The sequence below is a fragment of the Grampus griseus genome (genome assembly GCF_964374135.1).
Source record: "Grampus griseus genome assembly, chromosome: 12".
Taxonomy (NCBI): Eukaryota; Metazoa; Chordata; class Mammalia; order Artiodactyla; family Delphinidae; genus Grampus; species Grampus griseus.
This window is the reverse complement of record NC_139006.1, coordinates 73,697,474-73,723,766: the sequence shown is the minus strand read 5'-3', so window position 1 is coordinate 73,723,766 and position 26,293 is coordinate 73,697,474. Positions and strand designations below refer to the sequence as shown.

General features: G+C 43.3%; 1 protein-coding gene across 2 annotated transcripts in view; it reads left to right on the top strand.

Annotated features, from left to right (window-relative positions):
- Window positions 1-26,293, top strand: part of CCBE1 (collagen and calcium binding EGF domains 1) — a gene marked incomplete at its 5' end in the record, with an annotated part of 234,520 nt that overhangs the window by 174,687 nt on the left and 33,540 nt on the right. The window contains 2 exons of one of the 2 annotated variants that reach the window (XM_082668123.1): window positions 10,981-11,119; window positions 19,824-19,876. In XM_082668123.1, coding sequence (XP_082524249.1) covers window positions 11,115-11,119; window positions 19,824-19,876 — 58 coding nt within the window. Of the gene's footprint in view, window positions 1-10,980; window positions 11,120-19,823; window positions 19,877-26,293 lie in introns of those variants that run through there. The other variant, XM_082668122.1, reaches the window with a different exon arrangement.

The following is a 26,293-nucleotide window of genomic DNA, read 5'->3' as shown; positions in this document are numbered from 1 at the left end:
TCACACTCTGGGGACTGAGGTCCTGGCTCTAACCTTTCTTCACGGTATGACTTTGGGCCAGATTCTTGAGCTCTGGCACTCAGTTTCTCCACTGTGAGAGGGGGATAATCACAGATTGTCCTGTTGCTCCTCGTGAGGATTTGATGAAACTCCACGGGATGTGGCAGTTTCTCAGCTTGTGACTCACTCTGGGAACCAGCCACAGCAAATACCCTCCTGCAGCTCTGCCATCCCGGGGCGGAGCCCCCCCCACCCCCCCCACCCCGCGGCAGTGGGAGCACAGCCTTTGGAGGAAGGGCGGGCAGGGCCGACCTTGCCCCACTTCCAGGTTTTATCAGACGGTGGGTCCAGGCAGAGCCTCCTCCCTAGGAAGATGGAATGGAGACTTAGGGCATCTTGGCAGTTTGTGGATGGAGCCGGCTATCGTCCCTGGTCCCACACCTGCTGGGAGGCTCCACCCAGGAGGATCCTCAGGAGATCATGGCCGACTAGAGTCATGGTCTGTTTTAGCAGAAAGGAGCCAACAAGCCAAAGGGGAATCCCCTACCCAGGACCTGCCTGACCTCCTTCGGAAGGTCCCCACTGCTGTCGGAGCTGCCTTCTCTGCGACCGGAAATACGGAAGGGGGCGGGGGGGGGTATCACAATGGCCGTCTTCCAGAGTGAGTCACGAGGTGAGAAACTGACACTAAGGGTGGTGTCCTGGGATCTATGGGAGAGGGTTGTGCTCTGGGTCCAGCTGGTCAGCATCTGTCCCATCAGCACAATTTTGGAGTAGAGCTGGGCTCAGGTTGGCACTGAGGGGCATCCTTAGACCTGAGGGAGGTCTAGGTGGTCCTCAGGATAGTTTTTCTCCCTTCTCCAGGGAGTTCTCTCTTGGTTCAGGGCAGCCCCTGCTGGAGGGCTAAGCCCTATGTTGTAGAACTGGGGCACCTAGAAGTGGACCCTAATTCCATAACATACACCCCCCCGATAGCCTTCTGCACAGCAGTCCAAAACCCCCAGGATGCCAGAAAGATGCTGGCCAAGCGGAAAGTGCCCAGAGCAGCAGTGGTGGCTCCTTGGGAAGGCCCTTCTGGTCTACACCTGCACTCCCACCACCATCGCCCCATCTTGCCACGGCATGTAAACACTCCAGTCCCCGGAGAGATCTCCAGATCTCCCCAGTGTTGAAGTGGTACCTCAGGTCCAGCGTGAGAAGACAGTTGCTTACCTAGTGTCATTCATTAACTATCAGAACACATTCTCCATCCCTTCCCTTATCACAGAAGCATCACTCCCATCACAGTGCCTGGGATTCTTCACTTTATCATAGTGCCTGAAATTGCATCAAAGAGTTACTCCTCTGAGTTCAACGCCATCCTTTTCACAGTCAGTGCCCTAAACTAGTGGTATCTTCTTTGGGTGCCCAGTTCTTCTCATGGCCTCTTGTCTGCTGTCCCCTAGAGTTGTGAAATGAATCCTCTGTCCCTAGACATCCTGGCAGGGCTTGGGCTGTGTGAGGACGCAACACTAAAGCTGCCATGGCAGGTTTTCAAGGCTACATGTATCGCTTAATCACAGAGCACTATTTGCTCTTTATCTTAAATGCCATACTTCGGATAGGAAAGAAAAACTGTGCTCTCCAACTTCTGAGAGCTCCTTGCTCTGAGATTACATCAGGAGACCAGATTAGAAAGCGTTTCAAAGATCTGGAGGAGGGAGTCAGTTAACGATACAGCAGCAAAGAGGGGTCAGCTGCGTGAAACAGCGATGCATCTGAGTGTGTCTTATCACGTCTCTCTAATGGAGCCCACAGAAGGGTTTCTTTTGTGTGGAATAAAGAGCCAGACCCCAGGGAAAGCCAAACAGAAGACAGAGAGCACGGGGCATTGCCAGTGAATTATGCGCTCACATGGCCAGAGGCACTAGAACTTCCGTGTTATTTAAAGAAAAAACGTTTATGAAACACGCTTTCTCACTCCTCTTTGCTCTGCCTGGTACAGCTGGTTTCCCATTATTTAAACCTAACCTACAACTCCTTCTCAAGGTTGCCAGTAAATAATTCACTAATGCCGGAAACACCTGGAGGTTCAACTGGTATTGACAGAATCCAGTGCTCATGTGTGATAAGGGCTGTGTCTGCAAGTTAATGAAGACGTTTATGTTTGTCACCATCCAGGGAGTGACTTCTGTCCGTGAAACAGAAATTTGTTCTTTGGAAAAAAAACAGCCATTGTGGAAACCCTACCTGGAATTAAGCCCCAAATCAAAAGCCTTTTATACTATGACTTCCAAAAAACTGGATCTTTGCTGTGTTACCAGGACAACTGGGAAAGAACAAGATCTTGGTTACAGAGAACTGAAATGCCACTTGATCTCGGGGATGAAAGGAGTTGTGGTTAGGATGCCAGGGGTCAGGATGGAGGAGATGTCAGAAAATGGGCTGGCCCTGGGGTGGGCGCCCACGGTTCAGGTGCCCCTTTCCAATCTTCTCCACCTAGAGGGGCAAGAACATTGCCTCTTGGTGCGAAGTAGGACCGTCCAGGCCACCCGGTCAGAAGCAAGCGCGGACAAAGTGGTTTTCCCTAGAAAGGGGCTGTGGACAGCAGTGACTGTCCTCTCTGGCTCGAGGGTACCGGGGTAATTCGAGGGTTTAGCTAATAAGGCATTGCCGTCTACTGCCATGTAACAAAAATCTCTGTGCTGCGTTCCTAAAGCCAAGATAACCCACACCACTGCATGCTTTTCTGGATGCCCCGTCTCTGCCCTGGGTGGCCTTCCATTCTCTTCCCTGTCAAGATACAACTTAATCATCCTGTAAGATCCAAGTCCAACTCCACAAACAATTCCCAGACCACCCCAGGCTGCCCTGTCCTTCGGTAATTTGGGGCAGACTTGAGGGCCTTTTGACATCTTGAGCATTTTATTATTTTCAAAGACCATGTTGTGGTTGAACATTTCTTATGTTCTGTGTCTTTACACAAGTGATTATACAAGTGATTGTGTAAGCTCTTTTTATCTTATGATTCTTTCTACTTCCCAGGGTCAACATTCAAGTATTAGTTGATTCAGTGTAAACTAACATACTGTTTAATCTTCAGGCTTTCCCGTATTTCACAGGGCTTCATCAAAACATATAAATATTCATTTACTATATACTTTAACTCCATACGTTGAAGGAAGACAGAAGAGAGTAACAACAACAATAACCACTACTACTGTTACTGTTACTGCTGCTCTCATTATCATTGTCCCTTTCTTGGCCATTTCCTATATAAGAGGAACTATACCAAGTGCTTTATCCATCTAATTTAATGTTCAAAATAACCCTAACAATGTATATATTGATACTGCATTTTTCGGAAGAAGAAACTGAAGTGTAAGTTTATAACTTGTATTTATGAAACGAGGAAGTGGTGGAATCAGGTTTCAAACCCAGTTCTGCCTGACTTCAAAACAGCTGTCCAGGACTTCCCTGGTGGCACAGTGGTTAAGAATCTACCTGCCAGTGCAGGAGACACAGGTTCGATCCCTGGTCTGGGAAGATCCCGCATGCCGCAGAGCAACTAAGGCCATGCACCACAACTACTGAGCCTGTGCTCTAGAGCCCATGAGCTACAACTACTGAGCCTACGTGCTCTAGGGCCCATATGCCACAACTACGGAGCCCACGTGCTGTAACTGCTGAAGCCCACAGGCCTAGAGCCCCTGCTCCTCAACGAGAGAAGCCACCGCAACGAGAGTCCAGCGCACCGCAACCAAGAGTAGCCCCTGCTCGCCACAACTAGGGAAAGCCCGTGTGCAGCAACGGAGACCCAAGCAGCCAAAAAAAAGAGTTGTCCATACTATGATACCATTCAGTGTCTCCAGGTTTTTGTATTTGTTAATAGTTTTGATTCATTCAGGCCTCCTAAATGCCGAGGCCTATGCTGCCACTAAGAAAGGGTCGAGAATGAACGTCCTGGGACACCTCAGTCTGGACAGGGTGGCCGAGTTGCCATGCATCCCCTGGATTCTGGTTCCAGCAGCATCACTGAACAGTCTTGGACATCTTGCCTAGACTATCTGAATCTCCCAGTTCTTGATCACAAACAGCAGAGCACATATTATTTACTCCAGATAAACTTGAATATTTTTGGCCCCTGGAGGTAACTGATTTGTCGTTATTTCATGCAAGAAACATTACTGGAGTTACACACTCCTTACTCTCTGCCCATTACTCCTGCCAAAGCCTCATTCCTTCTGTACCTTGTAATACAGAAAAGGAGGAAGGAAGGAAGGATGAGAGCCCACAGGGGGCCAGGAAAGATAAAAAGAAAGGGAAGATAAAGCCATAACCCATAACTTATAAATAGTGTCTTAGATAGGTTCTTCCCAAGGAAACAGTTCTGGCCAAGTTCAGTTCAGCCAATATGTGTTGAATATGTGGTCTTTCTGACATTGGACTAAGTGCTCAAGGAAACTAAGGCTCGATTCCTGCCCTGGAGGAGTTCATGATCAGTTAGAGGAGACAGACTGAGTATGAGGATAGAGACGTACATGTCCTCCCATGACCCGAAGGTATTCTCTGTAGAGCTACCTTTATCATAGAGCCAAAAACTCTACCTTGTTGTCACAGATCATACTTATTTCTCTAAGGCACTACCTCTTAAAATTTGCAAACAAGGAAAGAAATCATAATAAATGACAGACTCCAGAATAGACTCAATACAGGGGTGTGGGCAGCTCTCCCTTCTAATTAAGTGATGCTTCCGCCGTCAAGGAGCTTAAGTTGTTTTAAAGATGGATATACCTTCCACCAGGAACATCCATTCCTGCACCTTAGAAATCGTTATCGAATTGAGCTGTGTGTTGACCTACACGTGTTATACTTCTGCGAGCCATCACTTGAAGCAAATGTGTCTAGAGGTCATTACTGAGCTGTAGGTCCCAGCAGAGCCAGGGCTGCCATACTGCTTCCCCATGGCTCTTGGGCTGTCCTGCAAAACCTACCACACATGCCACCTCTGAGAGTCCACCAGAAGTTCTCGTTACTTTCCCATGAGTTTGCAAAACACTTCAAGATGTCTGCTCACTCATACGAACATCCGGAATGATCAGGGACTGATTTCTTAAAACAAGTTCTTGTAATTCATGGTAGTGTTTTGTTTTTTTTTCTGGGGGTGTGTGGGGGGGTGGGATTAAGGGTATGCAGTTTTTGAACCATATTTCTTTTTCTCTGATGAAAAAATACTCATAAATGGAATATTTCATACTACCATTAATAGTTTTGCATAAAATGGATAATTTCTTAGAGACGGAATTTTTTTTAATCAACCTCAATGGAGCATATAAGTTACATTTGATAAAATGCACCAATTTTAAGTGGACCGTTCTATGAGTTTTGACAAAGTATACACCCATGTGACCATGAAGGTACAGACATTTTCATCACCGTAGAATCCAGGGAAGACATTAAAGATCACCCTAGTCCAAAGCCCTTTGTTTCCCGGAGTGGGAAGCAGAGACCCAGAGTGAGGCAGTGATTTGTTTGAGCGCTTATGTCTAGTTTGTCAGCTTCCTTGATAGCGTTTCTCTCACCAGTCCTTCTCTTTGTCTCTCTGGCTTCCCTACTCGATCCATTTCTTCCGGGAGGAGGTCTCCCCAGATCATGTCCTTGGCACACGCCTTACCCGCACATTTTTTTGTTGTTGCTGTTTTTTGTTTTCTTTTGCGGTACGCGGGCCTCTCACTGTTATGGCCTCTCCCCATGCGGAGCACCGGCTCCGGACGCGCAGGCTCAGCGGCCATGGCTCACGGGCCCAGCCGCTCCGCGGCATGTGGGATCTTCCCAGACCGGGGCACGAACCCGTGTCCCCTGCATCGGCAGGCGGACTCTCAACCACTGCGCCACCAGGGAAGCCCCCCGCGCGTTTTAATCCAATAATCTTCTTCACCTGTCCCTCTGAAGACCGTCTCTAGCACACCTCCTCCCTCACCATGCGCTTGAGCTGTGTAAGGCCTCAGACATCCTAAACAATTATGTCCACAATGAATGTCATTAATACCTTCTAGTCTTCCCCAAATTCGTGCTATAGAAACTTCTGTATTTAGCTCTTTTCCGATTTAACCTGCCTTGGTTAATGGTGACCTCGTCCTCCAGACAGCTATACTACAATCAGTCTCTAGTCTTGGATGTCTCTGTTTTCCTTCTTCCCCACATCCAGTGTGTTAGGAAATCCTATAGATACTCCTCCAACGTTTCTTTAAAATCTGTTCTCATTTTGCAATTCGCACTGCCCTGTTTCAGCCCTTCTGAATCTATTGCCTGAAATATTTCAGTAGCCTTTTTAACACCTTTCTGTGCCTGCATCCTTTTCTTTCCAATGTCTCAACTGGGCCTAGACTGTGGCTCTCTGACCTACTATTAAATAAGGCTGGGACTCGGGACGCACAGCCTAAAGGCTGTCTGAGGATATCCTGAGCCAAGGACAGGAAGTTTTTTCCCAGAGGGAAGCTGAGATTGCAAGACAGAGGAGCTGGATTGGGGACCAAGCTGGAGAAGCAAGACTGGTAGGTAGCGAGCGTGGGAGCCCCTTCGTATGGGGCCTGCTACATCCTCTGGGACAGGAGCCACTCCAGTGGGCCACACACTTCTGCAGCCCCTGAAACGGACTGCATACTCTTGCCTCTGTACCGAGAGAATACATTTTACTCGTGTTACAGTGCTTTGAATGCTCTGTCCTGTGTTATGCGGGATTGTGTGTATATGTATATATATTTCTCCCACATTCGTTATCTTCAAGGACCACATTTAAATCTTAATCATCTCCACATCTTCTGTAACACCCACATCTTCTGTAACACCCAGGTCAGGGAAGAGGTGGCCTCTGGAGGCCTGCAGTCTGGGTTCATGTCCAGCTCAGCTACTAATTTGAACAAGTCACTTAAATATTCTGGGCTTTCCCATCTGTTAAAAAAAAAAAAGAAAAAGGTGGTTATGAGAATTAAATAATCTATGGAAAATGCTTGGCTTGGTGTGTAATAAGCTCTCAATTAAGTGGTGGTTGAATTAAGTCAAACTTAATGTTTCCAGTTCTGAATTAATCTGAATTGAAATTTGTAATGGGACATTGGATCATGATTTATGTAGTTCGGTATCTTAAATAGAAGATCCCTGCTCTCATCTGTAAATGGTCTGCAGGTAGCAATCCGACTTTTGGTGTTGTGGGAATTTCTCCCTCCAGTGACTTACACCTGAAGTCATGTCAGTTGTATTTTGTTTTCCGTAAGGGATTTATGTATGTGAGCTATGGGATATGTCAGGTCATATGATTAATCGGGTCCCTTCTGTCTTTCAAAGACATTACAAGTAAGATCTCTAAGACTTCCTCATTTAATTCCCAAGTGACTGACCCCAGGCAGAAGTGTGAATCAGCAACTTGTGTTTACGTGTTCCTGTACCGAGCTCTCTCTGGAAATGCCTCATTTACACGGTGAAGTGCAGGAAAGGGGGCCAAGGAGCGCCGGTGAACTCTACCCAGGTGAACTCTACCCACTGTGTGGAAAGAAGGATTGTAGCCCTGTGAAAGCAGAGAGTTCTTTAGCTTTGGGTAATTTACAAGGAAGGTTCAGACATTTACATTTCAAGGGTCAGCATTTCATAAGGCTCAAGGGCTCCATGCACAGTTGCTGAGCAGAATAAAAGGCTGTGTCTTCTCTAAGCGCAATTTGGGTTACTAACTTTGCATTTCAGTAGCCTTTCTCCCCTGACTTTATTTCCTTCAGTCATTTTAGTTTTTTTGGGGGGGGGTGAAGGTGGGTGGGAGCAGGAACGAGGCTCCTATAACTGAAACCAACAATAATAGCTTAAACAAGATGGAAGTTTGTTTCTCTTGCACGAGGCTGTTCAGGCGTCCTTAGCTCATATGGTGGCTGGGCGGCATCACGCGCTTACCTCCGTGCATGTGATGCCCCCATTGCTGACGTGTTGATCTCATTGTCCGAGACGGCACGCCGCCGCCAGTCGTGCGTGGGTCATTCGCACTCGTGGGAAGGTGAAGGGGGAGGGTCGCACCCCTTCCGCTTGAGGGTGACACCTGAGCGGGCATCAAGGCTACTCCCATCCCCCCGGCCAGGCTTATTCACAAGGCCGTACGTGGTGGATGAGCGGCTGGGAAATGGCTCCTTCATTCTGGGTGGTCATGTGCCCAGCTATAATTTGGGGTTTTGTAACAAAAGAAGAAGAAGAGCCAGTAGAGGAGGGGGAACAGCTAGCTATCTCTGCCTCAGTCATGACTTTCTGAAAATGCAGCTGTTGTGGTTAATTTGAGGCTTTTCCTAGGGAAAAAAATAGAAGGCAATATATACTTTTAGGCCAACCCTGCCTGCCCACCACCCCCAGGCCCGAGGTAAGCCGCAGGATTCTGTGGGCCCGTGTTAGCCTTGTGGTGCACCCACCGAGGAGATGAGCCCATGTAAGGGTAGGGGGTGGTCTGTGTGAGCTGCCGGTCCAAGCCTTTGCTTATGAGTATAAATACACTTGACCCCTAGACAACGCGGGGATCAGGGGCTCCAACCCTCACACGGTCGAAAAACCCCCTGTAACTTATAGTTGGTTCCTCTGTATCCGAGAATTCAACCAGCAGCAGATCATGGAATACTGTAGTATTATTTACTGTTGGAAAACATCTTCGTATAGGCGGACCCACATTGTTCCAGGGTCAGACGTAGATGTCTGAAAGTCAGTAGAAAATTGACAACTTTTAAAGAGAAGAGCCCGTGGGCCTGCAGAGTATATTATCCCCAGTGAAACACAGTTAATTGTGGGGTGTTTTTTTGGGTTGTTTTTTTTTTTGTTTTTTGGCCACGCGCCATGTGGGATCTTAGTTCCCCGACCAGGGATCGAACCCGTGTTCCCTAGTGGAAGTGCAGAGTCTTAACCACTGGACCACCAGGGAAGTCCCCAAACAGAATTAATTTAGAAACTGGAAAGAATTTTTAAAGAAATTCTCATTAGTGCCCTCGAAGAAATTCTAGAGAAGGATCGCATCTTAAATAAAACAAGCCCTGTGGACCAAAGAACATTTGGAAAGAAGGAGGCAATGTTTAGAAACAGGCTTATGGGTTATTTGCCTTTGAGCTCTGGCTCCGTCCAGGATGCTATTCTATCCCACGCTGGCAGTGAGAAGTTAACTTTTTCCTCTGAATTTTAAAATATGACGTCTTCTCTTTACGAAAGTAACACCTGATGACTATACAAAACTTAGAAAATACAGGCAAGCAAAATGAAGGCAGTTTCGCTGCCTGGAAGTTTGCAGTTTAGGTGTCAAAGAGGTGAGAGTTGAGATCCTGAGGCTGGGTCCACCTTTGAAGAAGAGAAAAGAGTGTGTTGTATTCATTCGGGAATATAACCAATATTTTGTAACAACTTTAAATGTAATATAATCTATAAAAATATTGAATCACTGTGTTCTACATCTGAAACTGATATAACATTGTAAATCAACTATACTTCAATAAATAAAGAAGTTAGTAAATAACAAAAGCGACAGGAGCGAGGAAACAAAACTGCAGAGAAAGTCCAGAGTGGGAGGAGAAGGAAGGAGGAACAGTCAGGAAACTTCTGGACTGCATTGGAAACCACCACAGATGACTTGTATTGCTTCATTTATCATGAATATTTTAGTGCCTGCAGATAGGATTTTCTTGATGAATGCTACCCTAGAATATTACTAATAACATTGAGGTGTTTCTAGAATACTTAGAGAGTTAAGAATAGAATAAAAATAAATCAACAACTAGGGCTTTGGGTCCTACAGTGTCAGTGCATACGATGAACCACGTTGCTGCAAGGAATAATCTCCACTTTCCAGGCTGTCCATGGACGGTGACCCACGGAGTAGGACACGACTCACAGCTATCAGCGCCTCGGAAAATTAGCAACCGTGGGAACAAATGTGAGCAGAGCTGCACTGGTTTAAATGTGTCCCACAAGCGGGGGAAATGGTTCCATTAAAATCCTCCCTAAGGCAAGCCTATTACACCAGTTATTTGAGGTGCAAAAAGAATGAACATCCTATTAAATAGCACACTAAATCCCTAAGGCAGTTTCTTAATAAATACTGTATATTGATTCCAGGTGACTTGGTCAAAAGCAGTTGGGTTGAAACCTAGTTGGTCCAGTTTGTCCAAAATATAACTGCTCAGTTTCTGGGTAAAGCGAGTCATGCTGGGTGCCTATCTGCTCAAACACATTCCCGAACGTGACTCCTTACCCAACTTGCAAAATCACAAGCTTCTGAAACTGTTGTTCGGCCTGGCGTTAGAAATGTACCAGACCACCCTGAAAATCTCTAAAGACCCCTTTATTATTTTATTTTCTCTTACTACATACAAAATCAGTACCTGGTCGTTACAGAAAAATCCGGAAACACACAAAAACGAATATGAGGAACCTTCTTGTAGCTCACCCGCATGAAAAGAACCACGAATACACAGTGTCTTCATTTTCACTGTAAAAATTTCACCACCTGTGTATATATAAGCATATACATAGATACAAGTTTGTTTTATTTCGTTTTTCACAAAGGTAATACCAAACTACCTTTTCTCATTTTTTATAATTTTTTATTATGTTTCAGAAATGATCAACTTATCACCTGATTAGGGAAAAGGCAGTCAGCGAACAAGGTGATAACGAGGGTTGATGAGGTAGAAAACTCATTTGGGGAGGCAAGGAAGGAGGAAAAAATGTGTGAGAAGGGAGCTGGGGTGTCTAGTGTTGGCATCGTTGCAAAGAGGAAGTTAATCAATCCCAAGTTCTTATCTCTTTAACGTCAGCCCTGTACTCCAGTCAGCCCTTGGCTGAAGTCCTTGACCCTGGGGTCTGAGGAACACTGATGTACCAGGGAGATAGGGAGACGCTGGCAGGCATATCACGTGAAGGTGCCTGCACGTGTTCTCAGCCTGCAGCCGGGGCTTTTGTCCACACGTCCCGCCTCTGCAGGGCTCCAGGGTCCTTGAAGGTGGCCAACACAGTGAGGACACAGCAGGAAAACCACATTTCCTTCTACATTTTCCAATGGACTTAACATATGCCAGCACGGTCCTAAGCTGCATCTTATTAACTTATGAAATCCTCTCACCAAGCCAATGAGGTGAGTACTATTACTTTCCCATTTTACACAGAAGGAAATCAAGTTAGAGGGATTTTACATCGCTTGTCTAAGGCCCCACAGCTGGAAAGCAGTGGTGCGTGGATTCAGACCCAGGTGGTACATCCCCAAGGAGCAGGGTCCTAACTACCAGCTCTTCTGCTTTTTGGGTAGGTGCGCGATGAATGTTTGTTGAATGAATAAATTATCACTTGCAGCCTTGGAGGATAAATACCTTTTGGTTATAACTTTAACTCCATCTGAGAATAACCTTTTCACACGCGCTTAGAGAAATTAATTTTTCTGTAATTCACACAATTAAAACCCACATGAAACCATGACCAGGGTGTTCATGGTTAAAGGGATCACTTCAACAGTGTTCCTTCCTCACTTGATCATTTTGTGTATATGTGGTAAAATATAATATAATATAATATAATATATATTATATATTATAATATAATATATTATATAATATATATAATATATAATATATTATAATATAATATATTATATATAATATATATAATATATAATATATTATATATATAATATATATATATAATATAATATAATAATATAAAATTTACCATTTTAGCCATTTTTAGATGTGTAGTTCAGTGGCATTAAGTACATTCACATTGTTGTGCAAGCATTACCACCATCCACCTCCAGAACTTTTTCATCTTCCCAAACTGACATTTTCGACCCATTTGTAGCCTGTGTCGAAATTTCCTTCCTTTTTAAAGATGAATAATATTTTGTTGTGTATATATACCACATCTTGTTTATCCAGTCATCTGTCGATGGACATTTGGATTGTTTATACCTTTGGCTATTGTGAAAGATGCTGCTATGATCAAATATCTACTTGAGTGTGCTTTCAGTTCTTTTGGGTACATACCCAGAAGTGGAATTGCCGGATCATGTGGTAACTCTGTTTTGTTTTGTTTTGTTTTGCGGAACCACTAACTGTTTTCCTCATTTGATTTTGACCACCAGTAATTGTGCATAGAAGAGCAGATTATACCTAAAATACTCCATAGGAGTCTTTTAATATCGTCACTGAGATTTGGCGGTAACAAGCTTATATGTAGCTGAATAAATAGGTTGGTTTGGGTTGGCTTGTTAGTTTGTTGATGCCATAGTAAACATGATATTATTGCATTTGCCTGGGAGGAGCATTTTCTGGTTAAAAGGCTGGAACCAAGCATGTCTAGCTGGGAGGTGAGTCGTTTCGTTGGGCTCTGTTCTCAGGTCATCTGGTGTGAAAGGAATTCTGGTAGCTCCTACAGAGTCGTGCAAAGCTCGATAAAAGTTTCCACAAAGGAAGAAAGTTCAAAGGAAGAGAGGAAAGCTTCCTCACTCTAAGGAGCTTGACCAAAAGACCCAGGACCACTATTAGATGCTCAAGCCTTTAATATTAGCCCCAAGGGATCCGTGGTCTGTGTTCTTCCTGGCAGAAGTTTCTCATGGGCCCCCCAGCTCGGGCATACCACAGTGCGGTTGGGCTGGTAAGAATAAACGATGTAAGTTGGCTCTACGCTTCCTCTGTCTCATCTGTCTTCATTTAGGACTGACTAGTTGAGGATGTGAGGAACCCACCGTCTGTCTGCCTTTAGAAGCCATCACCAGGAGGGCTTCACTATCTTGGCTATTGTGAAAGTGTCATATTAAATATTGGAAATTGGAATATTAAATTGGAATATTAAATTGAAATATTAAATTGGAAGGTTCTTTATTTTTTTAATCTTTATTTTATATGGACTAGAGTTGCTTTACAGTGTTGTGTTAGTTTCAGGTGTACAGCAAAGTGATTCAGTTATACATATACATGTATCTATTCTTTTTCAACTTCTTTTCCCCTTTGGGTTATTACAGAATATTGAACAGAGTTCCCTGTACTGTATAGTAGGTCCTTGTTGGTTATCTATTTTAAATACAGTAGTGAGTATATGTCAATCCCAAACTCCCAGTTTATCCCTCCCTCCACCACCTTCTTTCCCCTTTGGTAACCATAAGTTTGTTCTCTGTGAGTCTGTTTCTGTTTTGTAAATAAGTTCATTTGTATCATTTTTTTAGATTCCGCATATAAGCTGTATCATACTGATATTTGTCTTTGTCTGACTTACTTCCCTCACTATGATAATCCATGTTACTGAAAATGGCATTATTTCATTCTTTTTAATGGCTGAGTAACATTCTCTTGTATTTATGTACCGCATCTTTATTCATCTGTCAATGGACATTTAAGTTGCTTCCATGCCTTGGCTATTGTAAGTATTGCTGCAGTGAACACTGGGGTGCATGTATCTGAAAGGGTTCTTTAAAAAACATTTGGGAACTCTGTGTGCCTGGGCAGAATTATCTACTCGTGGGTGGGTTAGGTGCTACTTGGTATCCTAGTCTGGAGCCTCTTGGGTACAGTTTTCCAAAAGAATATACCTTCTGCCTCTTGCCCAGTAGGCAAAGGGTATCAGGCTAACTTCTTCGGTTTGAGGTGGGAACAGGATGTCTAATTTCTCATGAGACTTTCAGGTCAGCTTGCTTTCTTCTGGCCTCCACTTTCCTCAGTATCTGGCATCTCCAGTTTCGACGGCTTACCTAGGTTCTGCAGGGTAGGTTGGCTGGTCTCTCCATGATCACCTCTTCTAGAAGCCCTCAGGTTTGAAGTTATCCCACTTTGCAAAATCACTTCCCATCCTTCTGTCCGCAGGCTATGTTCATATTCAGCTAACCCTTGAATAACATGAGCTTGAAGTGTACAGGTCCACTTAATACACAGATTCTTTTCTTTTTCTTTTCTTTTTTTTTTTGTGGTACGCGGGCCTCTCACTGCTGTGGCCTCTCCCGTCGCGGAGCACAGGCTCCGGACGCACAGGCTCAGCGGCCATGGCTCACGGGCCCAGCCGCTCCGCGGTATGTGGGATCTTCCCGGACCGGGGCACGAACCCGTGTCCCCTGCATCGGCAGGCGGACTCTCAACCACTGCGCCACCAGGGAAGCCCACAGATTTTTTCAATAAATATTCAATGCACAGTCGGCTCTCCACATCTATGGACAGATATGGAGCACCAACTGTGTTCATTGTACTCTGCCATTTTATATAAGGGGCTGCAGCATCCGTGGATTTTGGTATATCGGGGCCCCTGAAACCAAGCCCCTGCAGTTACCGAGGGACAACCGTGTTATGGTCCAGAGTTAGAAAGGTCTCCTAAATCCATGGGATATGAGTTTGCATTTTATTTCTTGTTCCCCTTGTTATTTGGAGTTAACTGGTGAAAGAAGACGATGACAAAAATGTTACTTTTCTATCATCTTGAAATCAGCAGTTTCTCTCCCTCCCCCCCCTTCCCCTTCTCTCTTGTTTTTGGAAGAAGCGATGGCATCCGCCGTTGACTAAGAAATGGAAGAAAGAGATGAGTCATGAGAGGAAAGCATCTGGGAAGAGTTGCTTTTGCTGTTTTCTTGTTGTGTTCATAAAGCTGCGACTTAGAACACCATTCTGATCCCAAACCAGACCCGTTCTAGGCACCTTTATTTTATTATCTATAATCCTTGTTAATCCTATAAAGCAAATTTTATTGTTCATGTTTTATTCGTGAAGAATCTGGAGCTCAGCAAGTTTAAGAAATGAGCCCAAGGTCACATCCCGAGCTCTTTTAAAATTTTTTTAATTTTAAAAAAATTTTTTATTTTCTTTATTTTTTGGCTGTGTTGGGTCTTCGTTGCTGCCCACGGGCTTTCTCTAGTTGCGGTGAGCGGGGGCTACTCTTCGTTGTGGTGCGCAGGCTTCTCATTGCGGTGGTTTCTCTTGTTGTGGAGCACGGGCTCTAGGCGCGCAGGCTTCAGTAGTTGTGGCCCACGGGCTTAGTTGCTCCACGGCAAGTGGGATCTTCCCGGACCCGTGTCCCCTGCATTGGCAGGCAGATTCTTGTCCACTGCGCCACCAGGGAAGCCCACATCCCGAGCTCTTCAGAGGTCAGAGGCAGAATTGTAAGCCAGGTCTGCTTAACTCCAAAGCCTTTGCTCCATCTAGCTTGGCACCAAATTCTCTAAAAAGTGTAGTTCTTTCTCTCATGTTTTAAAAAGCCTGGTATATTTGGTGCATGTCTAGGCAGCTGTGCAAAGGAAACCTCAAGTAAATCTTAGGAAAATTTACTGTTGCCTTGGAGCAAGTGTTGAAATACGTCTTGCCTACTAGCTCACTTGACCTTTTGAGGTCCCTTCTTCTGGCCCTCTAATTCTGTAGGCAGTGGTGTTGTTGTTTTTTTAATTCTTTTCGAGAATCTGGTAACTCACAGCAGACAGTTGGATGATGAGATCTCTGTTATCTTCATTTTCCCGATTTAGTTTTTCCTTCCAAAAGCTTTCACACACACTTGGCTGGTGAGATATATTTCTGGCTGCATAGTTTTTATTTATGATTTTTTAATGTGTGTTAATACTCAGGGGCACCCAGGGGAAACATCCACAGACTTTCCTGATTACCAGATGTCACCCTTTCTATGTAACAACCATCTAATCGCCACTTCCCCTTGCCAAGAAATGAGAAAAGCATTTGCATTTGGAAAAACCACGTTGTGACAACGTGAAGCGTATTAAGGACTGCCTCCCCGGATTCCACATGAGCTTTTCCTGTCTTAGTTTGTTTTCTAAAAGATGATAACCGCACAGCCATGCTCGCAGTTAGATCTAAAAAGTGTCTGTGCTTGCATAATGAGGAGATTTCAGTTTGGCTGGCTCAGCTTCATTATACGTGAATTATGTTGTAAGTAATCTCTGAAACAGTATAACATGTATGGCCAGTGTTTATTTGTGATGCTTTGGACTATTTCATTGTTTATGTGGTGATTTATGATTGATGGGTGTTTAATATGCAAAGTAATGCCGTGTTCCCGGGAGGGTACAGTGGAGCCTCCGACCTCCTCCTCTTGAGCAGAGAGAGAGTGTTAGTTATGCGGTTAAGAAAAAACAGCCAAGCGAGGGGGGTCTTCCCTGGTGGCGTAGTGGTTGAGAGCCCGCCTGCCTTTGCAGGGGACACAGGTTCGTGCCCCGGTCCGGGAAGATCCCACATGCCGTGGAGCGGCTGGGCCCGTGAGCCATGGCCGCTGAGCCTGCGCGTCCAGAGCCTGTGCTCCCCAACGGGAGAAGCCACAACAGTGAGAGACCCGCGTACCGCAAAAAAAAAAAAAAAAAAAAAAAAAAAAACCATCAAAAAACAGCCAAGGGGAAGTTAGTTCTTCGCTGAGCAGATATTTAAATGAAGCATGTCCATCCTGAAGCTCAGATTTTCTGACAGAGCTCCATAGCCTCTTGAAAGCATATCAGATCACTGTGTTATTTAATTCCATAAAAAGGAAATGACAGGTGACTTTTGGCTCCACTGTGTGCATGGTCCCAAGCCCTTGAAATGCTCAGGAAGGTTAGAGTGCCCAAGTTTAATGTCTTAGATGTAGAAAAACAGATTATAAGGATTTCATCCATTTGCATGAACTTTAAAATGCCATAGAACATCTCAGAGGCAGTACCTTAGATGTGCCACTTAGGTAGAAACAAACAAATAGAACCATATGTTTAAACGTGGTGTTATACTTGGTGTATCAAAAGCACATGTTTTGCCCCTCCATCCAACTTTCTCATGAATCACTCGAGTTTCGAATCATCTAGCACACTGCTTCCTCCTATAGTTTTCTGTAGGACAGCCTTAAGTAATACAGTAAGTAATATCCGTGAAATTTTAATGAATGCTCTGTTAAGCCAGTTTTCTTTTTGGTTGTTAGGAACTTGGACTTTCTTTTTTTTTAATTAATTAATTTTATTTATTTTATGGCTGTATTAGTTCTTTGTTGCTGCACTCGGACTTTCTCTAGATGCGGCACGTAGGGGCTACTCTTCATTGCGGTTCACAGGCTTCTCATTGTGGTGGCTTCTCTAGTTGAGGAGCACGGGCTCTAGGCACCCAGGCTTCAGTAGTTGTGGCACGCAGACTCAGTAGTCGTGGCTTGTGGACTCTAGAGCGCAGGCTTAGTAGTTGTGGCCCACGGGCTTAGTTGCTCTGTGGCGTGTGGGATCTTCCCGGACCAGGGCTCGAACCCGTGTCCCCTGCATTGACAGGCAGATTCTTAACCACTGCACCACCAGGGAAGTCTAGAACTTGGACTTTCTTAAACCATGGAAAACTAGGCAGAGTTTATTTCATAGAATGTAATGGTAGGTCTTCTACCACTGTTACAAATAATAATCATCATAAATTTATACCCCACGGGCTTTTCCTGTCATGTAAAATTACAATGTGGTTGCAGATACTGGGGAATTAGGTCTAACTGGAAGACTCTGGACGTTGCCCCAGATCGCTCATACCAGTAAATTACACACACATAAGTATTTCCTTTTAACATAAAATATGTCAATGAGAGATTATAAAATAATATATACTGAGTGGACAAGTACAGGCAGGCAAATGTATCCTTTGTTGAGGGTGGGGTTGAGCTTAGCTATTTCACTCAAGTCTGCTTTGGGAGCATCCCAAATGCCATTGTTTTTATAATGGAAACCCACTTATTTTGCTTTGGAAGTAGGATTATCTGCTGCATCTGGGCTGCAAGTGAGATGTTACAGGAAGGAATGAGGTAATACTGCTAAACCCACTTAGGTATCAGACTGTTCTCGTACTAGATGTGATGTTTATAAATTGTATAAAGTAATAAAAATTTTAAAGCTTGGGGAAGAGATTGCTTAAGTTTCTCCTATGAGTGGTCATTCACTTAGCAGACCAGTTCACAAAAATTGATTTGACCAGTAAGATTACACTGACTTGCAAAAGTAGAAAATAATGCTGTTATTAGAGACAGAAGGTCTTGTCTAGTCCGGTCGAAGGTTCTAGCCATTTGATGAAAGTGGAAACTTACTTTAAGACACAGATAATGCCTGATTTTCCACATCAGTGGTTTGTGCCCCTGATTCGTATATACAGATGACATGTTAACACAGGTGGCATGATAGGTTGCAGGTGATATGCAGTTCCTAGCTGGTAGATCCTATTAAACTTAATCCCTTTCTGTTCCACCTGGAAAGCATATCCAAATGCAAATGAGTCAGAATGACATTGCGATGAGAATAACCTTGAATCTGATTTCTCTTAGGGTTACAAAGAAGAGTATTTTTAATGGTAGTTTAACCATTATAGTCAACTCAAAATATCTTGGTAAGTTCTTGAGATTTGCAGATTCCCAGGGCCCTGGTTAATTCTTGCTCTCTGATTTAACATACACTGATGTTGGAAGTGGTAAAGGGAAGCTTACTTAGAAACCAGCTGGGAGAGAAGGGAAGGGAAAAGTGATGGAGACTGGAGAGATGGAGAGCTGAGATTTCCTACTTTTTCATTCATTACAAGTATAGCTTCCTTTATATCATTGAACATAGTTATATGTTTGCGTCTGATAATTCCAACCTCTGGGTTATCTTAGAGTTCACACCATTGATTGTCTTTTCCCTTGAGAATAGGTCACATTTATACACGTTGTGTTGTAGAGACCCTGCATCCTGATATATTCGTCCAAAGAGTATTGATATTTTCCTTTTAGCAGACAGTTAACTTGATTAGACAAAAAGTGAAAACTGGCCTGTAGAAGTGGCAGCTCAAGTCTTCATTCAGCCCCTTTTGTCTTTAGCTGAGATGTTTTGGATCTGCTTCTCACACACATGGGTTAGGGGTTACCAGAGACTTGGACAGAGTTTCTACACAAAATTCCGGGCTCTCCTTCTCTAGCACTATCCTTTCCAGGATTCCTTCTCAGTTTCTCATGACTCTGGATCCCAAGGCTTTGTCCTCTGTTTGACCAGGCCAAAAAATACTGCAGGTTTTCTCTCAGACTTTTAACTTCCACATGGCAACTGTGATCTGCAGACAGGATAAAGCCCTAAAAAGCAGAAAGATTACCCTCTGTCAGTCCCTTGTTGAAAATTTCAGCTCTCCTCCTAAATCTGTCTGCTTTAACTCTCCAGAATCATCAGGTAGTTGTTTGCTTCTGTTTTGTCCAGAGTTTATTGTTGTTATCTGCAGAGGGGGCAGGTCTCTTAGGAGGTCACAGCTCCATACCAGAGATATGATCCCTACAGTGGGGATTTGCATTTGGAACTGATGGTGCCATTTCTTGGGCAGAGATGTAAGTCTTGGATGTTTATGTTAAAATTTGCCTGTTAGCCGTTCTTAAAATTCAGATACTTTAGGTATCTTTAGGTACCTTATGTGGTACAGGTGTTTTCAAAAAAAAAAAAAGAGGGGGGAGTCAGAATGCTTGGGTTCCAGTCCCAGGCTTGATAATAATTAGTTACCTAATTATTATATGGTAATTATCAATCATTATGTTATAATTAGCCTAATGTTACTATAATTAGCTCATAATTAGCAAGTCATGTGAATCCTTGACCTGTAGGATGATAAGCCACTAATCATCTAATATAAATATCTTGAAGTCTCAGGGTTAATTCACTTCATAGGATTCAAAGGATTAATGTCCTTTATTAGGTGGGGAAAAGGTGTGGGTCATATGGTAGTGATAATATTTTTTCTTTTTATCTCAGATTCCCTCTACCCTGACTTTCCTTTATGCCTCAGTTCTTCCTGGGCACAAGTTATTTCATTCAAACTCGCTAATTGTAAAGAATTTTATTTTTAACATATCACATTTTGTTTGTCTCTTAGGCGGAAGTGCTGCAAAGGGTATAAATTTGTCCTTGGACAATGCATCCCAGAAGGTATGTAATATAATGGATTATATCTTCTCACCTTGTTTATGACTAATAACCAGAGGTCTTGTAAAGTTCAGATGTACGCGGAACATATGTATGTTATCGGTGCATGCATGTGTGATTTCTCTCTTTTTTTGGCTTTAAATTCTTCTAATGCCAATTTGGTTATACATGTCAGGCTCTATCTAAATCATTACATAGCATTTACATGTATATTGAGTAATTCCTGTATCTCTGGTTTTGTGTTGTAGAGGCTATAATTCCCTAGTCAGTATTTCATGCACAGTTAGAACACAGCCATCTTCCCCAACCTCTCTACCTGCTTTTCATCTGCTAAACGTGAATCCCCTTGATCATCAGCAAACACTGCTCGGCCCAGCACTGAAGAGACAGAGTGTTGTAAGACGTGGGCCCAGCCCTCAAGCTGGGAGACAGCATGTGGATGGCATGGAATCAGAGAGACCTGGATTATAATCATGCTTCCATGTTGCTGTAATCCATTTGCACTGCTGTGACAAAAATAAGTTAGACTGTATGGAGCCTGGGAAGTCCAAGAGCGAGGCACTGGAAAGTCCAATGTCTGGTGAGCGCTTCCTGGTTCATAGACAGCCATCTTCTTGCTGTGTCTTCACATGGTGGAAAGGGCAGGGGAGCTCTCTGGAGTCTCTTTTATAAGGGCACTAATTCCATTTATGAGGGCTTCACCCTCGTGATCTAATAATCTCCCAAAGGCCCCCACCTAATACCATCACACTGGGGGTTAGGGTTTCAAAATATGAATTTCAGGAGGACACAAACATTCAGTCCATAACACACATCCTGCTAGCTATGACCTTGGGCACGTGACTTTCTAAACCTTAGTTTTTGCAGAAAGTGTTAGTACTTGACTCATGTGGAGACTTTAAGAGGATTACCGCATGTAAAGTACTTGCAATAGAGGCTGGCTCTTATTAAGTGCTTGATAACTCGTGGTTCCTCTTATTACTAACAACTACAATATGCATAGTAGAGACATGCATATTGCAGAAGGGGCACATAGTCCCAGAGACCAGGGCGGTCAGAGGTGGTCTCGAGAAGGTGAGGAGTTTGGAGCTAGGTTATGAGGAAGGCTGCCCAGGACTTAGACAAGAAGGAGGAGGAGAACTGTAAAAGATTCCAGGCAGAGCACTGATACAGAAAACACTAAGAACTGTTGGAAGAGCATGACATTAGTGTGCCCAGGGCTGGGCTGGGGACAGGTGAGTAGGTAATGTGAAATAGTTTCCTTCACTGTTGGCCAAGAATCCAGGTCTCGCTAGTAGACTTGGAGCCCAGCCAAGCTAATTATGTTGCATTATCTCATAGGGAGCAGTTTCTTTATCAGTTAGAGATAAATGAATCCTTCTTACTTATTGCTCTCTTTTGCAGAAGAGTTCATTAAACCATAGCTGTCAACCCTGAGAAAGCTGCTTTAGGAAGGCTGGTTAGGAAATCGCTTCACATACGTTGGTTTATATTGGTCTCTCCAAGACGGAATTTCTCACTGCCAGCTAGTTCTGTTAGAGCTCGGTGGGAAAAAAAAAACACAGAGGTCAAAATAATTGCATTCTTTTATAAGCCAGCTTTTCTCAGCCACCAACTGAGTCCTTTATATTTCAATTTTGCAGATACAGAAAGATAATGAAGTTTAGGCCCATCAATTTAAGATCCTAGTTAAGGACCTTGCCCAACCTGATTAAAAACACATTACATGGATACCACATGCTTAGAATTTCTTTAAATGATAGGTGTTGTGGTTTCAAACATCTAAGCCTAAATCCAGTCTCCCTCACCCTACAGTAAGACGTTGTCAGCACCTAAGATTAATGTAACTTAGAACTGAATATTTCCAGGAAAAGTGGTCCCAAGTGCTGAAAGTTGCTTTGCCGTAATTAACTCTGTTCTATCGCTTTTCACTAGAACACTTTTTAAAGTTGATTTGTTTTCCTCTGTGGGAATAAGTCAGTGTGTTTGTGTGTGTTTGTGTTTATGACTAAAGGTATCTTTCATCATAAAAGTTTCTGTTACCCAAGGATGCAAAGTGTAGGATTTCAGAAAAGATGGTGTATTGGTCATGATTCTCCAGAGAAACAGAGATTTATTTTAAGGAACTAGCTCCCGAGATTGTAGAGGCGGGCACGTCCAAAATCTGCAGGGTAGGCCAGCAGGCTGCAGACCTCAGGAAGAGTTACAGTTTGAGTCTGAAGGGCCATCTGCTGGCAGAATTCCCTCTTTATCAATGGAGGGCCATCATTTTTCTATTTAGACCTTCAGCTGATTGGAGAAGACCAGCCCACGGTGTGGAGGGCAATCTGCTTTATTCAATGTCTACTGATTTAAATGTTAATCTCATTTAAAAAAAAAAAAAAATCTCTGCAGAAAATTCTAGAAAAATGGCCAGATACTTGGGTACTGTGGCCTAGCCAAGTTAACCCTTAAAATTAGCCATTACAGATAATAGGAAGAGACTAGAATTTCTAAACAAATATGCTAGCGAGTAGAAGCTGCAATTTAAAAGTGTTGTTGCCTCATTTGTTTAAGTGTCAGCAACTTGTGGCCTGTGAGCCAAATCTGGCCCACCACCTGGTTTGTAAATAAAGCTTTATTGAAGCACAGACATACCCATTCACTTCAATATTGCCTATGGCGACTTTTGCCCTGCAACAGCAGACTTGAGTAGCTTCAACAAAGCCCTGCAAAGCCAAAAAGTATTATCTAGCCCCCTTTACAGGAAAAGTTTGCCAACCCCTGCCGTAAGTGTTATCTACATTGCCCAGGGGGTAGGGTAATCAGATTTGTTCTAGTTCAGCAACTACTAGTTGTACTTAAACTGTAGGAAGAGAATAGTGCTGGTTGCCCCAGGGGACACAGTTCCTTTCAGCTATCCAAACAATCATTAGAACTAATAGTAAAAGAAGCTAAAATGCAAGTCAGGCTTTGACTAGGTGTCAGGCACTGTGCTTAATGTATCATCCAATTTAATCTTCCTAAAAGCACGGTGAAGCTGATCTTATTGTTCTCCCTATTTTACAGGTAAGGAAGTTGAGTCTTCAAGACCTCAGGATCACAGAGAGAGTGGCAGAGTGGGGAGGGTTGGCTCCAGTCCCTGTGCTCTTCATCATACCACTTCATGCCTCCTAGAATAGAGCCTGGCACAGAGTAGGCATTCAGCAAATATGGCAGAGCAGGATTGAGTCCTGTGGGGATTGGTGGGATGCAGAAACTAAACTCTGTTGAGGACTTCAAGGAAGTCTTCTTAAAACAGTGACGTTTGCATTGAGACTTGAGAAACTAGATAGGGTATCAACGGTAATAAAATGCTGAGAGTAAGAGTGGAGGAGTAGATTGGACATTATAAAGGGTGAAAACAGAATAAACAAAAACGTAACAGTAAGCCACGGATGTGATAAGGGATGATGGGGAAAAGAGTATTCCTTATCAAATTGTAAGGAATTCATAAATGAGTCTTAAGGTTGGAAGCATAGTCTCAGGGATAGAACACCAGACCGCAAATGCAAGAGTGAGCCATTTATATTTAATGTTGATGAGCATAGAATTTACAGGCTTTGTGAGCGAGGTAGTGACACTCACAGAGGTATACGTTCAGAATATTACTGGCCTGACGGTGTTACATAGAGTGGACTTAAGAGGGAAGAATCTTGAGATGAGGATTTACAAGGGAGGTTCTGGAGATCTGAGTTAGAATGGTGCCAAGAGAAATAGGACAGGTGAAAACAGAGGAACTGTAGAGGGAAAAGCTACAGAGCAGGAAGCTGGTGGTCTCTGGAAAACCATCAAAAATGGAAAGTTGGGGCTTCCCTGGTGGCGCAGTGGTTGAGAGTCCGCCTGCCGATGCAGGGGACACGGGTTCGTGCCCCGGTCCGGGAGGATCCCGCATGCCGCGGAACGGCTGGGCCCGTGAGCCATGGCCGCTGAGCCTGCACATCCGGAGCCTATGCTCTGCAATGGGAGAGGCCACGGCAGTGAGAGGCCTGCGAACGGCAAAAAAAAAAAAAAAAAAAGTCCTAAAGAAACTGACATTGAAATGCACCAGGCAAATCACTTAAATGAAGCCCAGGCTATTTACAGTAGCCAGAACAGGGAAGCAACCTAAGTGTCCATGGACAGATGAATGGTTAAAGAAGATGTGGCACATATATACAATGGAATATTACTCAGCCATGGAAAGAAATGAAATTGAGTTATTTGTAGTGAGGTGGATGGACCTAGAGCCTCTGTCATACGGAGTGAAGTAAGTCAGAAAAAGAAAAACAAATACCATATGCTAACACATATATATGGAATAAAAAAAAAAAAGGGTTCTGATGAACCTAGGGGCAGGACAGGAATAAAGACTCAGATGTAGAGAATGGACTTGAGGACACGGGGAGGGGGAAGGGGAGGCGGGGATGAAGTGAGAGAGTAGCATGGACATATATACACTACCAAATGCAAAATAGATAGCTAGTGGGAAGCAGCCACATAGCACAGGGAGATCAGCTTGGTGCTTTGTGACCACTTAGAGGGGTGGGATAGGGAGGGTGGGAGGGAGACGCAAGAGGGAGGAGATATGGGGATATATGTATATGTATAGCTGATTCACTTTGTTATACAGCAACAACTAACACAGCAATGTAAAGCAATTATACTCCAGTAAAGATGCTAAAAAAAAAAAATTAAGCCCAGTGTTTATAAAGTCTACCACATGCAAAGAGCTTCTATTTAGCTGATTTTATAGCCTTCTCTTCAATATTTAGCTAATTTTATAGCTTTGCTTCTATGTAGCTATAATTTTTTTATGTTTTAGCTATTGTATTTAACCATGAATCAGTTACAGCAGACGTCCAAACAGGAAAAGGATCACCAGTCATTAGAGGGAAACCTACAAAAGAAACATACAGGAAAAAAAGAAAAAGAGTCTTAGAGAAAACACCACACAGAAAGAAGAAAGCTTCAAAGTAACTACCATTTATGCGTCAGTGAGTTACAAAAATGATATAGCATCCATGGGACCAGAACATGGTGTTATTAAAAAAAGATCATTCAAAGAAGAAATAAAGAATCCTTGGAAATTAAAAGCATGATAAAATGAGAACAGGAAAATGGTTGGGAGATGAGATTGTGAAAATCTCTCAGGACCTGGAGCAAAAGATCAAAGAAATAAAAAATAGTAGAAGAAAAGTATGAGAATATTATTAGAGGACCAGTCCAGGGGATGCGACATCCAAATAAGAGTTCCACACAGAACAGAGGAAGAAGAAGAGAGTAAATCATTAAAGATATAATTCAAGAAAATTCTCTAGAATTGAAGGATATGAATTTCTAGATTAAAAGAGCCTACCAAAAATTGAAGGGGTCCCACATAAAGACGTCATTGTGAAATGTTAGTACCTTGGGGCAAAAAGAAAATACTAACATTTTTCAAAGAGGGAAAAATGAGATTTGAAAGATCAAGAATTAGAATCTTATAGGACTTATCCATAGCAGGACTGAAAGCTAGAAGACAGGGGAGCAGTTCCTTCAGAATTCTGAGGTAGCTTTCCAAACCTAGAATTATATGCCCTAACTAGCCATAAGGGTCAGGCACACATGACTTCAAAATTTTAAATCCTGTAAAACCTTTCTCAGTCTCTCTCCTCTTCCACCTTGCTCACTCTCCCAGCCCTGTTCTCAGTACTTAATAAGCCAGCAGCCAACAAGGCAGAAATGTGGTTTCCAGGGTACCAGTCACAAAGTAGCTCATGGAAGTGGAAGTTTGAAGCTAAGAGAGAAAGTTCACAACTACCCCCCCCCCAAATATACAAAATAATAATTATTTTTCATTGAAGTATAGTTGATATTCAGTATTGTTAGCTTCAGCTGTACAGCAAAGTGATTCAGTTGTATATATATATTTTTCAGATTCTTTTACATTATAGGTTATTACAAGATATTGAACATAGTTCCCTCTGCTATACAGTAAATCCTTGTTGTTTATTTTATATGTAGTAGTGTGTATCGGTTGATCCCAAACTACTAATTTATCCCTCCCCCACTCTTTCCCCTTTGGTAACCATAAGTGTGTTTCCTATGTCTGTGAGTCTGTTTCTGTTTTGTAAATAAACTGATTTGTATTATATTTTAGATTCCAGATGTAAGTGATTATATTTGTCTTTCTCTGACTTATTTCACTTAGTGTTATATGCTCTAGGTCCATCCATGTTGCTGGAAATGGCATTATTTCGCTCCTTTTTGGGGCTGAGTAATATTCCGTTGTATATATGTACCGCATCTTCTTTATCCATTCATCTGTTGGTGGACATTTAGGCTGCTTTGCATGTCTTGGGTATTGTAAATAGTGTTGCAATGAACATTGGGTGCATGTGGTACTAGATAATTATTTTAATTCCAGGGAAAACAAAACGG